The sequence below is a fragment of the Camelus dromedarius genome, chromosome 26, assembly GCF_036321535.1.
Source record: "Camelus dromedarius isolate mCamDro1 chromosome 26, mCamDro1.pat, whole genome shotgun sequence".
NCBI lineage: Eukaryota > Metazoa > Chordata > Mammalia > Artiodactyla > Camelidae > Camelus > Camelus dromedarius.
Genome location: NC_087461.1, coordinates 7,704,515 through 7,729,499, shown reverse-complemented (window position 1 = coordinate 7,729,499; position 24,985 = coordinate 7,704,515). Strand labels below are relative to the sequence as shown.

The window sequence follows — 24,985 nt, the reverse complement described above, 5'->3', positions numbered from 1 at the left end:
GCTTATATTTAGCCCTCTGTCTATTAATATGCAAACTTCATAGCAGTTGAGGTCCCCCTTGGACCACACCTGGAGTAAACAAAAATTTAATGATAAAAAATAACGTCCACTCCATTCTCGTCTACCATATGCTGCCTTGTGGGCTCACAGTATCGAATTTAATTCCCACAACGACAGTGAGGTAGGAGTTTTATTTCCCTTTAACAGATAAGAAAACTGAAGTTACTTGTCTCAAGTCATATAGTCACATGTGCGTGTCTCGTGGGTGGCCTGGGACTTGTGTGGTTGTGCAGCTCTGTTGTACCTCAGGGTGAAGCAATGCGGAAAGTAAGAGAACAAAAAGAACCAGCATCCTCTTGCAGTCTTCGAGCACGGGGCTCCCCTTTCCCAGTTCCTTTGGCTGATGAGATGGGGTATCTCTTGGGCTTTTAGACACTAGTGAGGTCTAGCAGTAGTGCAGCACCATGATTAGGTGCGGCCTGACATCAGGGCAGGAAGGGAAAAAAGAGGAAAAAAAAATCCATAATCTCCCATCACACTCTTTGTTTTTTAGGAGCTCCTTTTCCTAGTCATCTAGCCAGAAAGAGGAGAGTTTTCCTGTAGTTTTTGTTTCCATCTCCCACTGTGCACTTCCTTGATTGGATGCACCTTCGGATCAAAGCCAAGAGATAATGGAGGAAAATTTAATCCAGGAAACTTGCCAATGTGTGTGTCTTCGATTTTTAACTTCCGTCTCAGTCTATCTGATATTGTTTGCTCTTCAGGGTCCTCAAGAAGTTGGCTTCTGTGTTCCGTGCAGAGATTTTTGTTGTAATCAGTGGGAAAGAGACGTTTTCGTCGGCTTATTCATCTTGGCTGGTCCTGCAAGTCTTACATACTCTTTTGAAAAACAAACAGTAGCATAGTATTTGTTTGGCACTTGTTTTCTGTTTGTTTTTGTTTTTTACTTAATAATGTATATTGGAGAGAACAATGATGTTGTTAACAGTGACAAGAAACAATAGTTATTGAATGCTTTAAGTGCCAGGCATGGTTCTAAGTGCCACACATATATTAACCCATTTAATCCTTGCAGCAACCATAGTGGGTACATAGTATTATTCCCATTTTGCAGATGATGATACCTCCTTGGGGAAATTAACTTGCCCAAGGTCACATAGCTAGTCAATGGAACAGCTACCTAGGCTGTCTGGTTCAAAAGTCCTTACACCTAACTACAATTATATAATAATAAGAACAATGATGACACTGTCTTATTATTACCAACACTTACCTATCACATACTTGCACAAGCTAGCTAGAAAATTACTATAGTGATACATGTACAGATCACCTTCAGGATGAAATGCCTTTGTGAACACATCACATTTCTCGTTCTAAGATACCAAGTATGTTCATTCTGCATGTAGGAAATTGGAGAAAAGCCAGGTGACTTGCCAGAGAGGTGGCAATTGAATTCTCTAGAACAGAGAAGTGATGGTTTCAGTGATTGTTCCTGCCTTCTCTGGAAGGCACAGTACATTCCTACCCAGTAAATCTTGGAATAGTAGAATCATAGGAGGTTAGAGCTGGAAGAGACACACCAGGTCTAAATTCACCTCCTGATTTTGTAGATCACATATCGTGGTGTATTGGAAAGCACCTTGTCAAAGGTAAAATGGTATATGAATGGTAGTTGTTATGCATAAGGAAATAGTTCTAGAGAGTGAAATTGATGAAATCTGTATCTTCATTATCATCATCATAACTGCATTTATAGGACACAGATATCCCAGGAACTCTTCAGGGCACCTCTCTGATGTTCTAAATAACCTTGCAAAATAGGTGCTGTGGTCCCCATTTTGGGGGGATTTTTGAGATGATAGGTAACTTGCCCAACAAAAGTGCCACACTTGGGTCAGTATTCAGTCACATGTCTTTACTGAGCATTTCCTACCTGTGAATATTTGATGCGTTCTGATCGTACGTGTAATTGTCATGTAATATGTTGCATTGCATATCATGTACATGTGTGTACATACCATGTACTATGTTGTATTCCAATTGGGATACATTTTCTGAGTGCAGGGGGCCCTAGTAGTCATTATACTGGGACTGTCCTGGGCAGACTGGGACAAAGGGTCACCCTATCTGTGAGTCTTTATTTCCAGGTTGCAAAATTTGTATTTGCCATGGTTTGATTTAGATGATGTAAAATGCTGTTGATAGCCAGCGTTCATGAGTGTTAATTAATGGGTCTGTTGGTCTGTTTCCTAAGGCCATTAGAGGTGAACCACACGGAGCTGGGTATTCCTTTATGGAGTGGACAGAGGTCACTTAAAAATTTTGCTCATCCCTGCAGATCAAGAGAGCACATGCTGTAAGCAAATACAATTTTAAAATACGAGGGCTGTGAAAAGTCATGAAGAAAAAAACCCTTAAGCTGATATATATTTTAAAGATTTTTCTATAGGGCTAGGTACTCATAAGCCTTTCAGGATAATTAGAATTAACTGTGGATGAGAATAGATAAGATTCTTTCCCTCTATATTACACAGATGAAGGGAGATCCATTGTCCTAGGCTTCCGGGAGGTAAGGCTTTAGAAATAGAAACAATTGAAAGGTAAATTTTTTTTCTCTTATATTCTCATGAAAAAGATATTTATCCAACTGGTCATGGAGTATTGAGCTGGGTAATGTGCCTGTAAGATATATAAGCACATAAAGCTTATTGCCATTCAAAGGAAGGGAATCATATCCCTATTCCATGTATGGGGAACCTGAGGCTCAGAGTGGTTAAGTTACTGCCCCAAACGTGCACAGCTCTTTGGTGCTGGTGTAGGGATTCACACCAAGGTCTGGCTGGCTCCAGGGGTCGTGCGCTCCTAAACGCTGCTTCTTGATGAACTGGGAGGCTGTTGGCCTCAGCACAAAGAACACGGTTAAGCTGCTCCCTCCCTTCAGGCTGTGAATGGGGAGACTTGGGGAGTCTAACCTGCAAGGCAAATGTGAACATCTCATTTGAGGAAAGCACTAGACTGAATTATGACCCCAGTGTTGTAAGTGCCTGGGCCTTGGGCCAGTTGCTCAACCTTTCTTGACCCCAGTTTCCTTTCCTGGGAAATGAGGAATTGAATTTGATGATGTTTAAGTCAAGTCCAAGTCTGACAGTCTGCGATCTAAAATTGACTAGGATCCCCATTCAGCATAGTAGACATTTTGGTGGGAAAATCATCTTGCTAGTTTGCACACCAACAGTTTAACAGACGGAGAAGCATGAAAGTCCCGTCGTGATTTATACTTTTATTACTTTTGTGGCCCTATTCCATCTTTCTGCAATCCCAGGTTTCCTCCCTTCACTTCCATCAGTAGTCTGGAGACGGAGGTGATCAGAAGTCTGAGATTATCCAGGATCAGATCATTAGAGCACAGGGTGAAAGGACCTTAAACATCAGGCTTCCTTGTGGCAAATAAAGCAGGAAGTGGAAGGTACATGACATTGACATGAACGTCAGTAGCCTTGCTTTGGGCTTTAGTGGCCGGGCCATTGCCATCTGATGATAAGCTGCTGATACTTGTGTTTCTTCAGGAGGATGTAGTGTGTCTTAGGGACCCAGTCAGGCAAAAAAGCAAGGCTCTCTCCAGCAACCTGCCACAGTGTGTTCACCCCCCTTCTGCGTTGTGCTGAAATGAGATAATGGTTGCTGGGGATGCGTGGAAATTACCAGCCTCCGACGTTTCCTCGTGCCCTGGCCCTTTCTCATCTGTATGCATCACATTTGCTTAAGCATATTGTCTGCAGGCGAAGTCCAATTATTTGGAACCAAGTTACTAATGATAAACACAATGAATCCAGTGTCTATCATTGTGAACTGCCCTGGAGCAGGACAGACTACAGAGAATCATCAGAACTGAACAAAACCAAACCAAGCCAAACCCATTTTGCACAAAATAGCACGGTAGGGCAATGGTTCAAGATTCATCTTCCGTGTCAAAATGAGAAATTATCAAATGCAGAGTAATTATACCTGAAACAAGACTTAAAATTGCTCTCACCTGACTCTGATTTTCCTTCCTTTGTTTCCTAGCAATAGTCTTCTCATAATGTTCTATCTGGGTCGGTCAGAAACTAAAAAATGACTTTTGCTGGCTTTCCTCAGGGGATGGTTGATGTGGTAAATAACTGTGAAATGATGAGTTTGGGTGTAATAATTGAGGCCAGGGAATTGATAATAAAGGCAAAGGAGATTTTCTGTCTCTAATTACAAAGATTTATCATCTAGGAATCAGAGAAGTCACTCCTGGGTCACTTCTAACAGGTCACTGATCCAGAAATTCCCAGTAAAGGATATTCTCAACGCTGCATGGTGGAGAGCTTTGGCCCGGCCAGCTGATCATTTCCACTTGATAATACCCTATCTGGGTACATTATTGAGCAGATGAATCATTCCTAGAAGAGAAACATCTTAGTTTTCTCCATTCATCATTGGGCTGCTTTTTCTTAATTTAATAGAACACCTCGTGCTTTTTCTTCTTTGCTGTAGAGGCTTCAAAAAAATGTGTATCATCTCCTTTCATTCATTCAACAGATACTGATTGATCGCTTGGCCAGAAGAGTCAGGTTTAATTCTTTTCATTTTAGTTTTCGAGACTGATCTTTCCGAATGCGTCGCAGCTTATGGGCAAGTGGTTGGTGTTTCTCTGCCCTGAACCCTCTCCCCCTTGCGTTTGTTTGTCTGGTTGTGAGATTATGTGAATGAAGGAAGTGTCTCACACATCACTCCCTGTTCCATCTCCTGGTCATTATCCTGTAATGGGGTGCAATACTCTTTCATAGACTGACCAGTCTTGAGTTTATCCTTTTAAAGCCTGATTTTCTGGCCATAACCTTCCAGTTGTGTTTACTGTAAAGTCCCAGTGTTCTTTGTGCTCTCCTTTTTAAAGTTTTCCATGCTTCTTTAGTTTTATATGCCATGATTTTAATGGCTTTGTATTATCTCCACGATTTTCTTTTATTCTCATGTGTCTTCAATACGACACAGACCCTCCACTCTAACTGGCTACTTCTTATGGCCATTTTATTAGTAAAGATGTAGATTTGGCAGATAGTGACAGAGTTCCTACTTACATGGTATGAACAAATTTTTGGTTTATCATTTCACGTAAAAGAATTTTTTAAAATAGGGAATCCAGGGTTAGCATGGTGGCCCTATGAAGACACAGAAACTGGGGTTCTTTCTAGCTTTCTATTCTGTCGCCATTAGCAAGAACGTCTCTCCTAAAGTTCATAACTGACTACTGGAGATCCAGCCATCACGTTCTTATTCTAGAAGCAAAGGGAAGGCAAGGGACAGAGAAGCAGGCAGCACAGCAAGTCAACCCCCTTTCAAGAGTCTTCTGTGAGCCTCGCACGATGGCTTTGGCTTAAATCTCATTGACCACCTCTAGCTGAAAGGGAAGTTGGGGATTGGACCTTGGCAGCTCGACATACTGGAATCATGTTAGCTGTTGGAATGAATAAACACGCAAATTTTAGACCCAGATCCCACGCCTCTGTGGCTCTACCTTCCTTTAGGACCGGCAGTCCTCTGTGTCGAGTGGGCAGGTGGCAAATGAGGATGGAGGGTCACGTGTGGGATGTCTCTGGGCCAGCCTGGAAGGGGCCCACGCCATCCATTTAGGCCCCTTTGGCCAGAGCTCTGTCACGTGGTCCTACATACCTGCAAGGCTGGGAACTAGAGTCCAGCTCTGTGTCTGGGACAAAAGGGAAACGGCTAGCCACCGGGCACATCGCAGCCCCCGTATCGTCAGGATTCTGTTACTGGGACAGACATTAAGACGCACTGGTAACAGCCTCAGCCACGGCCGGACACAGCTCCTGCTCCTGTTTCCCACAGGGACTCTTCTTGTTCCGGACCACCCGGATCAGATCTTGTCCTCCCGCGTCTGACGATTTCTCCATTCTCCCACTTCTTGTCCATCCCACCAGATTCAGCTCTTAATTCGACAGCGACTTGTTTCTATTTGTTCTGTGCTTCCTGGATCTTGGGTTTTGCTCTTTAAACGTTTGAAAGCAGGGACTTTCATCTCGTCTGCCATCATCACTAGTGGTCAGCTACGCCCTGGTGAGTGATGTGTCCTCCTCATGAGAACGGCCAAGAAGCCCTCTGTCAAGTAGTCAAAGATCAGGAGGCCAGAATGAAAGTTAAAACTTTCTGGCCGGCGTGCACAGTCCATCCCGAGGACCTCCAGGACTCTGTAGTCGTGTTCTAACCCTGGCTGCAGACTCTGAACCTGGATAAGACCCTCCCTTCTCTAGGTCAAAGCTTACTCTCGAAAATTCCCGTGCTGAAAAGATTACTCAAATGCCCCTGCTTTGCGGAAGTTCAGTGCTCCATTTTGGCCAGGGCCAGTTTTGTTCTCTTTTTCCTCTGAGTTCTTGGAATATATGGTGCCTGTTTTTGTTTTAGGGCCCGATGCCTCATCAGAATAATTAAAATATATTGGTCACACCAGGGAGTAAGTGGGTAATTTCCATGTTTTTATTTAATCCTCCCAATGGCCCCATGAGGCTCGTGGTGTCACCATCTTCACTGAACTGAGAAATCAGAGGTTAAGTAATGTGGCCCAATACTATGGGCAGTGAGCACTGAGCATGCTTATTGCTATGCTGGGGGGTAGGCATGATGGGGACTGTCTTAAGGAAACTGGGACCCACAGCTTCCTTCCTGATGTGTCCCCAATTCTGCCATTTGCTGAAAGCGCTATTGTCTATTATGCCTTTGGTTAAATTAAAATAATATCATGAAATATTTCAACTTTGCCATGAAGTACAGAAAAATGAACAGACTGATGTGTACCCACCACCCAGATTGAGCAAGTGTTAATTAACATTTTGCCATCTTTGCGTTAGACGTCTCAAACAAATGTTATGGAGACAGGATACAGTTATGGATACATGTCCTGTTCTTTTGCAACGCCCTCCTCCCCAGCCCCAAACAGCCTGTACCGGAAGCTGGTGTGTGTGCATTCTTATTGTGTGTCTTTACCCTTCACTATATATGTATATACTGTCCGTCTTACAATATAGGGCTTCATATTATCGGGGTGTGTGTGTGTGTGTGTGTGTGTCTGTGTGTGTGTGTTTTATGCAGTGATGTCAACTGAATCAATACCATAGTATCTTTTAGTAACCTGCTTTTTCTCACTCATTATTATGTTTTTGAATTTTATCCTTGTTAATTCAAGTAGACCTCATCATTTAATTTAACTGACACAGATTATTCCACTGAATATCTTTATTTCTTATTCAAGGCATTTATGTCCCAATAGAGAAATTTGATATTACATCCCTCTAGATAAATAGATATAACTCTAACTCATTGTTTTTCATCCCCATATAATATTCCACAATATTGATGTACCATTCCAGTATCACTGGAAATTCGTATTTTATTCTTTTCTCCTTCTTACAGTGCTACAATCATCATATTTATGCGTGTCTCTGTATAGAATGCGTTCTTTTCTATGGGATAGATTTCCTAAAATGAAATTGAGCATGCATAGCCAGATTAGCTTTGAAAACCGTAGCAATTTATAGGCAGCAGGTTTCCCACATAAATTGACCTTTTCACAGCCTGATGAGAAGAAAGCTGCTCCTTTGAGGTTTTATTTAGTATTTTTCTGTACTACTGGGAAGGCTGAGCATATTTTAATATGTTCATTGGCCATTCTGTGAACTTTGTATTTGTGTCCTGGTTCATATAAATTTGTAGGACCAGAGCATCTCCACTGGACATGGTTTCTGTGAGCAGTGCCCCCCTGGAGTTCTCTTGGTGGGAAGCCCTTGATGTCAGAGGGCTTAACCCTGTCTTATGGGTTGCAATTTTAGGCTCGTTGCACTGATAGGCTGGTTACAATGGTATCCCTCTCAATAAACTGGAATATTACATCCCTCTAAATAAATACATAATAACTCTAACTCATTCTTCTTGATAGCTGTATAATAGTCCACAGTATGGATACACCATTCCAGCTTTACTGAAAATTCATGTTTCCACCATAGCCTACCTTTTGTTTGTTTGTTTACTTTGCTTAAAGTATCTTTTACTATGCTCCCATTTTTAATTCATTGGGCTTGCATATTTTGTCTTCTCCATTAGGATGTTCTCAGTTTTGTGCCCTGCTTAAGAAGGTTAACTTGCACATACCTTCTAAATCTTTTCTCCTAAAAAGTTTCCAACCTTTTTATGGTATTTTTTAACTGGGAAATTTAAGCACCATCTTTAAAGAACCCAGATTTCCTCAGTATGTAAATACAGCCTGGCAAAGGCACCTGAACTCATTTACCAAATGTTGTTTGCTTGGATGCTGTATCACACGCTCTACTGAGGGACAAGGCCGTGGCATGTGTTCTCCTCTTTTCCTTTTGAAAGTTTACACTTTGATCTCTCCCGTTCAAATCCTGCAAAGCTCCCAGAGAGAGAGAAAGGCACAGGCAGCCAATGGCCGCGCACACTTAGCAGGAAGGCTGCGATTGATATTTTTGTTTAAAAATCAAGGAAGGAAACAAGGCCATTATAATCCTCCGTGATATTTACCCTCCAGAACCTGCTGGCATGGACGCCTCCTGGAGACTGACAGTTGCTCTCTTTCGTTCTGCCATCCAGTCATTCGTGGAGGTTGAGACGTTGTGATTTGTTCCTGGAGGAGAAAGGAAGGCAGCAGAGACTAGAGGAGGGAGATGCGTTCTGCTGCTGCTCGCGAGGGAGATCTGATTTAATGGTGAAAACAATGTACGGATCCAGTTTCTATTTTTAAGCACAATTTTCAGAAGCATCAAAGAACGTGGCAAATGAAAAAAAGTTAAATCGTTTTAGTGTTACATTGTGTGTGTGTGTATGTGTGTGTGTTGTAGTTCAGATACATTTCCACAACCTTTCTTGATTTTATGAAATGACTTTGTCATTATGAGGGTGAAGTCCCAGTTTCAGAAGGGGCCTGAGGAGGTGCTGCGGACCAGTTGCTAGGCATCCAGCAGCTTAGTGATGAGATACAGAAATGGCATTTTTGTTCTCTGCGCAACCAGCCTGTGCAGAAGACGCAGTGCAGAGTGTGGGCAGGGGCGCTGTGGCTGCGAGGATCTGCACCCTTGCTTGCAGTGGGGTCTGCGTGCAGGCTTGGAGTTCATCGCCTTTACAACTCTTATTTGATGCCGATGGTGGAGTGTCCTCTCCATCGTGTTGGTGGCAAAACTGAGGCCCCACTGGGGCACAGCGAAGCAGCGTCATGAAACGACTTGGGCAAGCACGAAGGGCCTTCTCACAGCTTCGAGACAATCTTGGACTCAGTGGGTATTAATTCTATTCTTTAGGGAGTGCAAACATGAATGGTTCACTTCGCTCAAATATGGGCATTTGTGAAGCCGATGCTGGGCTTGGCACAGTTCTTTGTGCTTTTTGAAAAAGGTTTGCACTCAGAAGAAAAATGTGTCCTCTAACCAGTGACTCTGCACATCTCTCAGAAAAACCCTCAAACCTGCCGAATGCTGGCCCACGGGCCCTGATGCTTTGCCTGGATTTCCCAGACCCCCTCTTCCCTCCTTCCCAGAGCTCCAGACCCCCTGGCCGCCTGCTCTGTACCAGCCCAGGGTCTTTCCCTGGTGGTTTCTTCCTTCTGGAAAATTCTTCTAGACAGGTTTACGGCCTTCTTCCTTGTTCTGTTTAGTTCTTAGCAAAGAGGCCTGCCTCGCCACCCCATCTAGAAATGTACATGCTGTTTTGTTTTTTTCTTCTTACCCTTTGCTTTATCTTTGTTTCCAGCTCTTAACGGACACCTGATGGATGTATTTGTTTATCATCTGCCTCGCTTCTCACTGACCGGGGAGCTTACCGGGGCACAAGGTTCACTCCATCCACCTCCCACCCCTCAGCCTGGCGCCGCATGCTCACTGGGTGCCTGCTGACTGAGTGGCCTGAGCTCTTCGCCCTCTGCTGGCTCACAGGTGTGGGACCTGCTCTCCAGGCGGCGGCAGGACTTGGGGAGGTTGGCCCCCATCCCTCACCACCTCCAGGAAGCAGGGCCACGGGCAGTGGTCAGTGACAGCTTGTGGTTCCAGTTTTCCTGAAGGCAGGGTTCATCTCCACAGGCTGGAGCTGACTGATGTGTAAACTGTGGCTTGTCCCCAGTGTCACTGAGGACTTACTGCTGAGCAGGTGTGAATGTGGCATGCTCTCAGACCATACACCTGGACTTCAGAGGGGATGGCAGTAGGGTGTTCCTTAACCAAAGACGGGGCTCAAGCACGTTCATGGGCCAATACAGGGAGATATTTTGGGGCAGGCAAGCCTTTTGGAACCCTCAAGTCACCCAGGCCGGCAGAGTCTCATTGTTTGCAGAGTTGAACCTGTTGTACCTTTCATAACTCTCAGAGGGGTGTGACCTTGAATGGTGCAGTGTCAGGGGAAGAGAGTTTTGGGGTTTCTAATGGAGGCGTCCACCCTACATGAGGCGAGAGACGTGAGCTTCTCAGTCCTATTGGGAGAAACCAAGCAGAGAGGACCAGTGACCTCACTAGGCATCGAAACATTCAGGTCACTGTTCCCATCATTTGAGACTTGGTGAGGACTGGTAGGGGGCAGAGCAGCCCCTCCATTCCTTTCCATCGTCTCTATGATGGGTCATAACCTCCATGGCCAAGTAATTGAGAAAAGTCCAACGAAGAGTATCCCCATGCTTCTAGCCTTTATTTTTCATACAGAGGTATCTCAGAGGATGCTCTTTGTTTTGTGGGTAGCCACCAGGCACATGTACTCTTATTTTCCACCAGAGATAATGTCATCATCAGCCCCTCACAACAAATCGATTAGTTTCGTGCGTGCATGGTTGAATGGCAAATCAAGCTTTCCAGCAAGGCATTAGTGCCTACGGACGGACGGATGAACATTTCCCCTTTTTTTCCCAGCTGAGACAACATCATTGTGAATATGCTGCAGGAAATGAGAGAACTTGTCAATTGCACTTGAAGATTAAGTTGGTTCCATTCATTGGGAAATGGCGAATGGCGTGTGTGGGCAGTTTAGAAAGAGAAGGAATCTTCTCTGAGAGAGGGGAGGGGAACACAAGGGTCGTTCTTGAGTCAACTGAGTTTTTATACTTTTGAAAGGAATGGAAATTATTATGTAGGATTCTAAGACATAAAGGCAATAAGGGGGGGGGTGGCTAATTTAAAAACACGGAGGAGTGGCTTAGGAACATTGGGAAAGTCTGAATTAAAAATTCTTCCTGCCTCCTTCATGGAGAGTGGTGGGTTTCCTGAATTGGGAGGGAGGAGAGCTTTCTGCCTCAGCCCTTGGGATTGAAATAGGCAAACACTGTCAGAAACTTACCAGGAAGCCAAAGTTACGGGGGTTTTATTCACAGGTTCTCTGGTTAAGAAAGTTTCAGTGATTTTAACATATAGCCCAGATCACCACTGATGCAGTGTGGGTGAGAATTTGGATAATTTTTCGTGGGGAGAAATACAGTGAGAAAAACCTCTGCACCCCACTCAGCCTTCTTACTCTCCCTGAATTATGAAATTAACTCCACCTGAGGAGGTAGCATAGTTTTAAGCTTAAAAAAGCGTGACTCTGACATCAAACCAGAGTTGGGATGTCAGTTTATTACCTGGTTAGCAAAAACGCTAACCTCTTGGAACTTCGTTTTCTCAGCAGTGGAGTGGGTACAGTGTTGTCATGCAGGGTTATTGGTAGGAATAGAAAACCATCGGCAAATAGTTTTTATAGAAAGCTTTTAATCAGGCTTCACTAAGCAGTACAGAGGAGGAGGATGTTGATAATGGTGGTGGTAGTGATTATCTAGGTTAGGGAAGCTTCATTCTTCGCACAGTAATCTGTCTGGGGAAGGGGAAGTTACTCTCTGTGCTGAACTTTGTAATACACAGAAGCACTGAATAACCTGCATCTTGACCAAGTTCTGTCTCCAACCTCATGTACAGATCTGTCCAGTTGCAGCTCAGAGATGGGAAGATAAATGGACCATTTCATCTGGGTAGTGTTGGGAGCTGCAGCCAATTGGGAACAATCACTAAAGTAAAAAGAAAGAGAAGGGAATTTTCAAAGGGAAATGTAGAGATTGATTTTGTGTCAGTCAGGGATGTAAGTAGGGAAACGTTTGCCTTAAATGAATTTCCTGCATGGGAAAGCCATATCATATCATTTTGACAGGGAGGATGCTCACCTGGTTGTGTTCAAAATGATGTAAAAAAGCACAAAGAATTACCTATGACACATTGGATTGGATTGAGAATATTAATCAGTTCTGTTCATGTGCTCTGTTTATTCAAAACCTCATGTCTCCTTACTGCCCGCTGCATTAAGTGACACTGTTCCATCTGACGTTCACGATGTCCACGGTGTGACTGTAAGCTGCCTTCTCAGTGGTGACATTTCATCCATGCCTTACGCCTGGGTTTGTATCCTGGCACCTGCAGTCACTGGCTTTGAGATTTGGACAAGTCCTTGAACCTCGATAAGTTCAATTTCTGAATCTGTAAAATTAGATCTGTAACTCTAATAACATAGATTTCTGTTTGTGTTAGTTTCCTTTTGCCATTGTAACAAATTACCACACATTTAGTGGCTTAAAGCAAAACAAATCTATTATCTTCTAGTTCTGGTTAGAAGCTCCGAAGTGGGTCTTACAGGGCTAAAATAAAAATGTTGCAGGGCTGTGTTCCTTCTGGAGGTTCTGGGGAAAACCTGCTCTCTGTCTTTCTGAGCTGCTCGAGTCTTATCTGTGTTCTCCCGCTAGTGGCCCCCTTCTGCAACACGTCACTCTGACCCCTGCTTCTGGAGTGCCATCTCTTTCTCTGATTCTAACCCTCCTGCTTTCCTCTTATAAGGCACCCCCCTGGATAATCCAGGGTACCCTCCCCGTTTTAAGACCCTAATCACAGCTGCAGAGGCTCATTCACTGTGAAGCTGATAGTCACAGGTTCCAGGTATTAGGATGTGGACATCTTTGGGGCCATTATTCTACCTACCAAAGGATGCTGCAGACTTGTGAGTAGAAATGGTGTGTTTTACAACTTTATACGCATGTGCACACATATAATATGTCCTTCGCATTGTGCTCTGCACAGTAAATGACCCTCTGCCTGCACATCCCCCTCACGTGCATGTCATCTGCCATATTGTTCTGCTTTTGTCCAGTTGCCTTTCTGGACCTCCCTCCGTCTTCCCTGATATCTCCTGAAACATACTCATCCTTCAGGGCTCATTTCCAATCCCCCTTCCCCCAGAATGAGCTTCCGAGTGTTATATATAAATGCTCTCTATGAAGAGGAGGTTTTTTCCCAAGGAGCTATTGAATTTCTGCATTATTGAAGGTGTCCAGACTAACGGTGAGCCAAGCTGAGAGGACTGAGTCACCAGTTCACACCAGTCCTCCTTAGGCAGGTTATCCATCCAGCACGAGGGCGAACTTGGCTCTGTAATGGGATTGGTACTGACGTTTTGTCAATAGGGTATAGCTGGTTGGTTGGTCCAACCAGAACATCTAGTACAAGGCTTTAATTAGCTGGCTAGTCATTTTGCATAGATGATTATTGATTATTCTGTATTTTCCCCAAATTTTCTCTACCTTGTTAAATAGCTTTTAATGGAAAACCAGTGCCCGTACATAGTAAAATGGTCAAAAGTAAGTCTCCCATCCAGCCTCGTTCTTAGGCCTCTCCCTGGAGGCAGCAGTGTCACTTGTTTTGTATCTGTTTTCTGAGAGATTGTGTGTGTGTGTGTGTGTGTGTCTGTGTCTGTGTCTGTGTCTCTGTGTGTGTTCTTCAAGCGGGAACGCAGTAGACACTTTGCTTGGCACCTTTATTTTTTCACTTAACAGCATATCTTGGGGATAGCACCATATTAGCACACATAAATCTGCTTAATTATTTTCAATGACTGCATACTATTCCGTTGTGTTTTTCAGTTGTAATACTTAATCAGCTCCCTATTGATACACACAGGCAGACCTTATTTTGTCGCACTTTGCTTTTTGGCACTTACAGATACTGCCTTTTTTATGAGTTGAAGGTTTGTGGCAACCTGTGTTGACCAAGTCCATTGGTACCATTTTTCCAACAGCATTTGCTCACTCCATGTCTCTGCGTCACATTTGGGGAATTCTCGCAACATTTCAAACGTTTCCACTGTTACTATGTTTGTCATGGTGATCTGTGATCAGTGATCTTTGATGCTACTATTATTGACTGGCTGAAGGCTTGGCCGAGGGTTAGCATTTTTAAGCAATAAAGTATCTTGCAATTGAGGGATGCATGTTGTTTTTTAAGACATGATGCAGGGGAGGGTGTAGCTCAGTGGCAGAGCGTGTGCTTAGCATGCACGAGGTCCTGGGTTCAATCCCCTGGACCTCCGTTAAATAAATAAGTAACCTAAATACCCCCCCCCCCCAAAAGGCCTAATGCTTTTGCACACTGAATAGACTCTAGGACAGTGTAAACACAACTTTTGTACACACTGGGAAACCAAAAAAAAAAAAAAAAAAAATCATCTGACTTGCTTTATTGCAGTATTCCGTTCATTATAGTGGTCTGGAACCCAATCTGTGATATCTCCGAGGTGTGCCAGTATTTAGGGTATTTCTAATGTTTTGCTATTTAAAACTTTTATTTTATTTTTTACCAGATTGTAACAGGCCTTCTATTTTCTTTCTGTAGGTATAGCCAAGTGTCCTTTAGTGTAGTAATTATTATGCTGTTAAGGACTCTATTCTTTTTACTTGAAAGACTAATTAAAGAGCACCTTGATGCATGAGTTTGGCTAGTTTGGAGCTTCACAGTGTTTCCCTTCAAGTTACCTGTTGATACATCTGCCCTGAACAAGAATTAAAATAAGCTTAAAAGTGCTTGAATTTGGAGCCCACCAGGGGGTCCCAGTAAGTGGAAATGGCCATGTGAGGGCCGGCCAGCTGGGACTGACCATGAATACCCAGCCCAGCTTTGAGGTTAAGCTTTTGCCCACCACTTGACCATGGTGTCCCCCAGCCCCTCCAGAGGCTGTATATTTGGCGTCAGGAGGACGTTGGATCTTCGTAGCAGTCGCAGGAGAAGGGACATGGATGTCACTAGGTCTGGCTTCCCTGCCATTAGGAATGGGACTGAGACAGGGCAGGGCTAGTTGAAGAGCCACCCCTGGAGGGAGGTCTGTGAAGGCCGCTGATCTAAGAGGTCTGCTCCGATGACAGAGGAAGCTGGGAATATACCGGCAGTTCGTTTCATCCAAGTCATTACCCCTCTCATCCAAGTTGTTGCCAGTGTATTCTTGCAACAAAGGCATATATGGCCCACAAGGACACTTTATGTGCCTCTCAGTGTTGCTGGCCCTTTAGCTGTGGCTCCAAGGAGACGCTGTAACCCCAGAAGAACTGAATCTTTTATTCTGCCTTCACCTCCAGAAACCAGGCTTCCATGAATACTCCCTGGTGATGTGCTAAGAAAAAATGACTGACTCACGCAGGTTCCCAATAAACCTTTCACAAGTGACTGGAGAGGAGCAGAGATGAAATACAGGACCGCGGTGGAGAAGTGAAGGGGAAAAGTTGTGCTATTAAATGAAGTGTGTTTTTCAGAATCCGGCAGGATGTATTCATTTGGAATTTATTTCTCTTCCGCATTTGGATCGGTGAAGCAATTAGCGGTAACGATTTAGCACCAGAGAAAAGCCTTAAGAAACCCAAGATGTCACCCACAATGACAGGGCTGGTGTTCTGAAGCTTTCCCCTGTGACAGGCATTGTCATAACCTGCTCCAGTGGTTTTAGATGCCATGATGTACTTGGAGTGAGAATTGATCCAGGCTATAAGCTGGCTAATCGGATGCGTGTTTAAGAACGTTTCATCATGGTTCTCGAAGATGTTCTGGAAGGTGGCTACTCACCATGGAATTTACCAGCTGAAGAGGAAGAGGAGTTTTCTGAGTGGAAAAGAATAGCTATTTTTAGTAGGAGCCTTCCTATTCCTATGTGTCATTTCCTAGAGTTAAGGAGATGTCTCTGATTTGAACTAGTTGGTGAGACTCAGGTCCATATTAACAAGGGCCTGAGTTATAGACTGTGTTTTAAAAGAAATTTTCTGTTACTTTTAGTTCAAGCATCAACACAAACTAACATGACTTACTATGTCATTGCCAAGTAGAGATTTGTTTGAGAAGACACACTTTAAATAATAGAAGCCATACCTAAATGGGACGCCAGTTTTCACACACGTATTTGTTCTTGAAGTGCGTAAAAGGACGACTTTCTTTTTTGCTTTGTTTGGTTGTGAGAGTTTTATTCATATCGGACGTAGCTTTCTTTAGGTCAGTGGGCTGAATTAGTATAAATGTCATTAGTGGTATATGAATTAGCGAAGATATTTAAGTGATGATTCTACCAGAAAGAGTCAATGCCACTTCTAAAATGGCTTAATTTCCACCTGGAGAGTTTCTTAGACCCTGAGACCGTCTGGTTCCACGACTTTTTTTTATCCATTTGTGTTTTCTGGGGTCAGTATGACTACCATTGGAGTTAGCAGACAGGTTTTCCTATTTTAAGAATCGATTCTGCTCTGGAACAATAGGTCTCAAAGGCACCTGTCTGTTTCTTTATTGTCTGAAGCCAAATATTACCAACTTCATTTTCTGCTGCTTAAGTTTTTTTCATTTTTTCCCCCCATCAGCCTTGAATATTGTCCTGGCCTGACATTGGGGAAAATAGTAGGCTTAGTGGAAAAGAACATTTTAATTTATGGTCCAAGGCCTGGGGTAACCTCTGTCTCTCCAATTGCACATCACAGTAACAGCAGTAGGCTAGAGGCGATGTTAATAAAGTTAATAACACAATCAATCTGATTTGTATGTAGAATCATTCAGAAGCATGGGAAGGCAATGACCAATAATAGCTGACCCTAAGCTAAGAGGGCCGAGCTTTCAGCACCGTCTGATTATCTCTTGGTCTAATTTGGGATTGATATAATTTTACCAAGTGACTGCTTTAGTGTGCTGTCTTGAATCAGAGAGACAGCTCTGGAATTCCTGATTCTGGTTGAAAATCAGAGACATCTTTTTGAGGTTTCTCCAGTTTAATCGAACGGACATTTAGGGAGCACAGAAAGTGTGCAGATCGCAGCAGGTCGTTGGAGACTCAAGTGTGTGTCCGTTTGTGCTGAAATTGCTTTTGTTCAAGCAAAGAGTTTGTTTTAAAATTGCGTGTGCTTAGAGGGGCCAGCACATCAGCTCCTCTTTTTAGGTACCAATATTCGTTCTTAACAACGGCAGGTTAAAGATCACAGAAGTCCAGAAGGCAGACTCCTTAGATTCTTGTTGTTGCTTTTGAAGATCGTAAGTGATAGTGAGTAAGTGTGTTACCCAGCGTATCTCTGGGCGTGGCTTAGCTCTGAGTTCCAGTCCCAATATACAGCATGAGATCTGGAGGTAAGGGTCTCTGAATGGCTCTAGGGATTCTCTTAACAATTGGAAGGTGAATATTTAGCTGTAATTCACAAAACCTGTAAATGTCTGTTTTTAGCCAAGACATCCTCAGTGCACATGGATTTTGTGCTGCTTTTTCAGGGAACTCAGGAATTCCTGGAGCCCGGTCCCATTTCTTTGCTTGCCCTTCCGTTGGTAAGTTGGAGTTTAAATCATTTCACTCATGGAGGACGGAGAGGGGTGGGCACACCCTCCTGTGGGCTTCTTGCTGGGCGGGCGGATGTAGTGTGTGTTGTGGGGAGTTTCCTTTACCACACCAGGTTTCCATTCTTACAACTGACTAGATAAAGCAAAAACAGAACAGCCTTTTTCAGAGCCATCGTTTATGAAGTTAGAAGCAAAAGTCGTTGTTTAGAATATACAATATAGAAAATGTGACATTTCCCTTGAGTCTTGGAAATTCGGCTCTCAAAAGATTGTTTATTTTCTCCTGGATGCCTGGCTTACAATCAGAGGAAGGTGCCTCTGGCTGGTGATTTGATTTGCTTTGAAATGTGGAAGGAAAGGGGGAAGGATTCGGCTTTTGTAATTTGGATGGCTTATCTTCAGGAGATGAAAATATTTAACATTTTAAGGAGAATTTTTTGTTTGATTTTTTTTTAGTATTTCATCATAGAGATTTAATTTAGATGGAAACTGTGTTTTTAAAAATGGAGTAGTTTTCTTTAAAAAGTACATAAATATCTTGTCTCAACTTGAAAAAAAAATTCTATTTTCAAAGCACTAGAAGTTTTATTTTCCTGTGATTATTCATTTTCTAAAGTCCTTTTATCCATCTAAAAATCTCCCCTCTCTTTTTTCCTACCAAATTTTACTTATTTAACCAGGATGATGGTTTCTGGGGAGCAATATCCTGTCATAAATTCACAAATAGTAATCTCAGGATTATCCAACTGTAGAAGATTACTTAAGCATTCAGGCACGTAAGTGTACGGTTTAAAATATATCTGGAAAGACTCAAAGAATTTGTATGTTTCAAGAGAAACCTTTGAGGATTTTTCTGCATAAGCTTGCATAGAAATTTAGAAAAATATATTAGAAAGGAAGAAAGAGACAGTATTAGTTTACTCTACACTCATTGGAGTGTATCACTTACTTTGTGAATTTACAACACGGGGAGAATCCAAGGAGAGCCCTTAGATAATGATGCTCATCAAAACTGCCTTGGGCATCAGTTGGTGCCAAATAGTCTTAGGAGTGGAGTCACAGAAAAGAATGACTTAGGACTTCTCTCACGCAGGCAAGCTCACAAAGGACCACAGTGGCGTGTGTAAGTAGGGTAGTGAAGGTGGAAGCCAAGCCCGTGAGCCTGAGAACGCGGGCCTCGTTCTGTCTCATGGAAGACAACTGAGAAAGCCTTCAAGCTAGGGAAATATGTCAGCTAGAGCCTTTAAAAATATAAATGGAAGTTTGCCAAACAGTGAGAAAAAGGAATGGCATTCAAGGAGGGAGGGGGGAGGGGGGTAGACTTGAATCAAGGCCAGCGTTGTGAAGGGCATGGGTGTATCTGGGAAATGCTAGCTGACCTCTGTGGTCGGCAGAGGCGATGTGTGTGTGGTGGGGCGCGCTTGTGTTGGGGATGGTGGCTTTCGTGGTAGGTGAGCCTGCAAAGTTGGGGGCAGGCTAGGGAGAGCTTTGAATGCCACAGCTAGCTTGCAAAGGAGTTTAAACTTTATCCTGTGTAGACTTAAGACCTCAAAATTTTAAGTAAGGAAGCCACCGAATCACATCATTGCTTTGGAAAAGTAATTCCAGTAGCAGATAGGAGATAGCAGGTGGGAGGTAGACTTGCTGGGGGCAGAGGGGCCAGGAGAGAGTCCTAGAAGCTGTCCTGAGTGAAGTAACTGGAACTTGAAGCAGAGCAGTGACATCAGAATGGAAGAACAGGCAGGCATCTGTGGGAGAAGGTGATCATCCTTCTATTCTGCCATCTTGAAGCAGGTCCTTTCAGAAAGATTTCCAGTTGGGCATCTGAATCTTTTTAGCAGAAGACCTGAATATATTTGGTGATGGAAATGGGGTGGGGGGAGAGAAAGAGAGAGAGAAATGAGATAGGGTTCTAGAGCTGGGTTCCTGAATCCACTGAAGTAAGAGTATACAGGAGAAAGAAGTTTTGGGATGAAGGTACTGGTTTTTTACATTGGTTATGGTGTTCTTGAGAGGCTGGCCAGGGGATTCAGCTGGAGAGATGAGATTTTTGTGCATGAGATGAGAGAGGTTAAAATTAAATAAAAATTAAGGGGCCATGAGGAGATGGGTGGTGTTGGAAACTGGAAACACCAGATTTTCAGTGGGAGGGAGGAGCAGAGAATAGGATGAAGAAGGGGTGAAACCTCAGGGACCACTGACGTGTGATGGGAAGAAGGGAGCAGGTGGAGAGAAGCTGGATGTAAAGGTGGAAGGAGAGAACTGTCGTAGAACCAAGAAGAGGGGCGTTTTAGGAAGGAGACCCAGGCCATCAGGTCACACAAAAGACCAGTAGGATGAGCAGCAAGACACTGGATTTAGCCCTGGGGACCCCCCCTCACTCCCCCTCGCCAGGGACCCAGCCCCCAGGTTCTAGTCTAGCTGTGAGGAGGGGAGAAGTCAGATGGCGGAGGGGGCTGGGGGTGCCAGGCAGGAGCGAGCGCCACCGCACAGACGGCAATTTCAAGAGGCAAGTGTGATTCACTCTGGCTGGCAGGCTCTGCCGTTCAGTTTTAAATGCGCAGAGCTCGCATTTTACAGCTCATGGGGTGCAGCCTGCTTTGCCCTCCCTGTATTTTTAAAACTCGGTGACTCTCTGTCCCTGCCGGCTTCCTAGGAATTTACTTCCTTGGGTTGTCTGGAGGCTTCCTAGCTCTCAGATCATTTTTCTTGCTATCTTCCCTCCTGCTACCAGCCCCCTCCCAGCCTTCCTCTCCACCCCCGCCTCCCTCCCACTCCCCGCCTCACACACACACACACACACACACACACACACACACACACACACACACACACACACACACACACACTCTCTCTCTCTCTCACTTTTTTGTGTAATTACATAGAGAGTGCCCTGAACTCTTCATTCATGAGTTTCTGCGTCTGATGTTTTTAATTAGCTTTCTTGGAAGAGGGGAGGTGTCTTCCAGTGATTTCTGTTTACTGCAGGAACAATAACAGTTTACGCTAATCTTATACCCCCCCCCCCAAGAAGACCAGAGAGCTCTGTCTTTGGAAAGCTTAAAGCCAGGATAAATGCACGTTGTTTGGCTCAAGGAGGAAGCAAGGTGGATTTGCACTCTCGGGGAGGGATGACCGCTCCCTAAAGGCAATGTCTGACTCTCCCTTACTGTCACCTTCCATGCTGTGCATCAGCCAGCACAGTGCCTTGAAAAGCACCTGGGGAGGTGAGGAAACCTCCGTTTACTTTGCAGAAGCTCAGTGTCTGTAAAACAGATGACGGTGACTTCGTGCATACTTCTGAGGTTGCTCTAAGAACTGGATTTGTTGATTCAGGCCAGAGCACTTTGTAAATGTCGAGTGGTGCGCGACCTCCAGGGCCCTCCAGTCACTCATCTGATTTCTTTCTCCTTGAGGGAACTAATGACTGAAAAGTTTTATCAGATTTTTCCAGCGTGTCCACCTCCAGACAATGCCGTTGAATAGAACCAAACAGACTTTTATTTTTATTTATTTATGTATATTTTTAATGGTGGTACAATATACCTAATGTAAAATGTACTGTTTTAAACCATTTTTAAGTGTGCAATTCAGGGGCATTAGTGCATTCACACAGTTGTGTATCCATTACCTTTGTTCACCTCCCAAGGAACTTTCTCATCTCCCTAGACAGAAACTGTGTCCCCGTCACTCCCCCATTCCCTCCTCCCCCAGCCCCGGGCACCCACCCTTCTACTGTGTGTCTCGATGAATTTGACTATGCTAGTTTCTCACAGAAGTGGACGGGGGAAGGATATATACCTCAGTAGTAGGGTGCACAAGGTCCTGGGTTCATTCCCCAGGACCTCCAATTAAATAAGTAAATAAATAAATAAATAAACCTACCCCCCCCCCCAAATAAATTGTCATACAAGTCGAATTGTATAGTATTTATCTCTTGATTGTGGCCTATTTCATGGGGCATAATGTCTTCGTCAAGGTTCACCTGGCTTGTAGCCTGTGTCAGAATTCCATTCCTTTTTATGCTGAGTAATATTTCATTGTATGTTTTGACCACATTTTGTTTATCCTTTCATCCATTGGTGGGTACCCACATTGTCCCCACATTTTGGCTGTTGTGAGTAACGTTGCCGTGAACATGGGTGTCCAAGTACTGAAGGAGTCCCAGCGTGTGATTCTGCAGGCAGATGCACAGAAGTGTAACTGCAGGCCGACTTTCATTCTGATAGGATGGCAGTATGTCCTTGGCTTTGTGATTGTACTCAGCAACTGTTGATGGAGGCTCCTGGAGTCACGAGGGGCCTCACTCTCCATGCTTGTTCCGTTGTCCTGCCCCCACCATGGGCTCACGGATAGTCCATCCCTCCCCGACATCAGGGACAAAGGCAGAGAAACCCTCAATCCGGGAACACCACGTCTCACCTTGGCCTCAGCCCCCTGCAGCTGTCCACCAGCACTGGCTCTGTTGGAGACCTCTAGTCCTCTCTCCACTGTCATGGGCCTAGGGGTTGATTCACATGGAAACAACACCGCTCACTCTGTTCCTGGGAGGGAATGACCCCCATTTTAGATTATGGGCTCCTGGCAGCTCAGCCCTGCAGAGGACCTCCTCTGCATTGGCCGGAGTCTGTAACCATCTGCACAGATTCTGAAGAGGAAGGAGCACGGTGGACCCAGAGTGGGACCCAGAGTAGGGTGAGGGGATAGAGAGGGGGAGAAGTGTCTGCAGTCCTCAGCCCAAACTCTGGCTTCCCCACCTTTTGGAAAAGAGACACCGTAAACCCGACAGAGCCAGGAGAGAAACTGCTGTGGTGTCATCAGCATCAGGGACCCTAGTGGCAAATAGGGACACTGGACATGCATGCATGGGATCCGTGACATACAGTCACCTTTGGTGCTGGGATCCTGGTGTCTCCTCACTGACTCTCCTTGTCACTAGCACAGATCCTGTTCCGCTTCCCGGAGGACAGTGAAAGGGAGCACGTGTGTAGGTGTCTGCAGTTCCTCCCATCCGAGAACCCTCAGAACCCTCGCTGGGAGGATAACTGCCCCGGTCCCTCCCTGAGACAGATGTGAGCGGGAGGGACAGCTCCCGGGCTGCAGATTCCCTGAAGTTGTTATGAATTGGGCTTTTTGGGGACCAAAGCCATTGGCAGTGACCAGAGGCCACTGGGAATATCTGATCCCATTTATCACTCGGCAATAAATCTGTCCTGGGTTGTGGTGTATTTATATTTCATAATCGCTGTTCTGGCTGAATCTGGAAGGTTTCTGTCTGGGCGAGGCGGGTGTGGGGAGACTCCTACTTGGCCAGCGATTGTGGATTTGGGCAGAAGAGCTTTGCTCTGACGTATGCCACGTGGTTCTTTCATGCAGTGCCAGTCTTCTGCCCCTCGGGTTTCTATAATTAGACATGGACCTCACCGATAGATATCTCTCGTGAGAGTTCGTGTTTTGGGAGGAAACACTTGCACCGAAGACTCACGGATAATTGCGCTGAGTGGAGTGAATTCCTCTCACTGAGAAGGATTTAAAATATGTGTATTGGTCTTCCATTGGCTCCAGAAAGATGCATATCCCTCTGACGGCAAAGGAGAGGGAGAGAAAAGCCCCCTCTCCTGGCTTAGGCATGCGTCTCTTTGATGTTGGCTGAGAAACAAAGCCCTGAGGCACCGGTATGCAGATGACAGTGGTCCTTCTGGTGGTTTCTTTTGATGCAGGAGAGTTTGACTCTGGTCATAACTATTTAGAAGCTGTGCGAAGTGTCTCTCTGAGGAAATAAGGGTTGTTCCTGAAAGTCTAGGACAGAGAATGACTCGGTGGTTTTCCTTGGCCAGTGTGCACAAAGCCCAGGTTTCTGAGGTCTGGAGGGGGCCGCGGAGAGGTCTAGTTTTGTCTGAGTTGTTAGGAACACTGTGCTCCGGGCCGAGAGCAGCACCCCGGCCTTGTCTGCTGGAAATAGAGGAGGTGGCAGGTGGGGGTCAGGGGGCCACCAAGGCACTGGGGCTCGCCGACCACTTCCTTGGAGAAATGGGATCTCTGGCCCCAAGTGTCCTGGCTACATTTTCAGCTTGGCGCTCTGGCTTTGCAGTTAGATTTGCATTTTCAGACAGAAAGGTCTCCCCAGCTCAGGGTATCATGTGTGTTTTCGTGTGTTTGTTTGGTTTAAAAAAAAAAGGGACAAGCTGCTTACCGAGGACGTGGGCAGCCCTACCAATTAATTAACCCGTGTCAATACCATGCGTCGCACGGACGCACACGGTAATTACACCCTTACCGGTCTGTGAGAATTAATTGCAGGTTTGTGAAGTGCTCTGAAATGGTCTTGGGAATCTCTGAAAGGGCCTGGAAGGAATCCAGAAATTTTAGTATTACCTCCTCGTCTCCTTGGGGGCGGGGGTACGGACAACTTCAGGTGGACGCAGTCTTTCCTGCGGGAACCTTTCTGGAGCATTCCTGTTGCTTTCAAGTGACTTCAGGGTGGCAGGTGGCACTGGGAGGCAGCCACAGCTGCGTGGACATCCCTGCGTCCCCTGTGCAAGTGTTCCTAGTTGCCTGTGTCTTTCTTCGCATAAAGAAGTTTGGTCGGGAGTGTGGCTGGATAAAAAAGCCCCAGTAAGGCCAAGAATTGTTCTCACTATTACGATTACTCACATTGTGGTAGTGGGGTCAGGGGAGCCATTGGGAAACCCCACATCTCCTGAATCTAACCTGCTTCTTTTTCTCCCTGTTTGTTCACAGAGGGGCTTTTTCGGAAGTGGTCTTAGCCGAAGAGAAGGCAACTGGAAAACTCTTTGCCGTCAAGTGTATTCCCAAGAAGGCGCTGAAGGGCAAAGAAAGCAGCATTGAGAATGAGATAGCGGTTCTGAGGAAGTAAGTGCCGGAGGGTCGGCCTCATGAACAAGATCAAATATGTATACCAGATCGCGGTGTTGCAGAACCAAATCAAAACCATTCCTCCAGCATCATTGCGCACAGAGAACCATCCTGACGTGGTTAGATCCACCCAAAAGATGATCTAGCCTCAGGCTGCTCCCACGTCCTCATGATCAAGCCATTCATTCCCCCGCATCTCACAAATCTTTTTATGGGACCTGCTTTTGTGTACTGGAGTGTCTTTGAGCATCGTGCTGTGATGTTTTTAAGCGCATCTGTTAATAACAGATGCTAGAGATAGCCTTGAAACTTTCGGGGTTTGGAATCAGTGCATAGCAAGAATCCCTGTACAGATAAGCAAAGCAGAATGGGAAAGAGCTTTATAGGGCCTCAAAACAAAATGTGACACTGTCCATGTTTTTCCTGAGTAAGCTACCTCTCCT

The 24,985-nt window shown here is 44.8% G+C and overlaps 1 protein-coding gene across 2 annotated transcripts in view; it reads left to right on the top strand.

Moving 5' to 3' along the window:
* Nucleotides 1-24,985, top strand: part of CAMK1D (calcium/calmodulin dependent protein kinase ID) — a 344,198-nt gene that overhangs the window by 117,826 nt on the left and 201,387 nt on the right. For both annotated transcript variants that reach the window (XM_031444848.2, XM_031444847.2), the window contains exon 2: nucleotides 24,408-24,539. In XM_031444848.2, coding sequence (XP_031300708.1) covers nucleotides 24,408-24,539 — 132 coding nt within the window. The remainder of the gene's footprint in view (nucleotides 1-24,407; nucleotides 24,540-24,985) is intronic.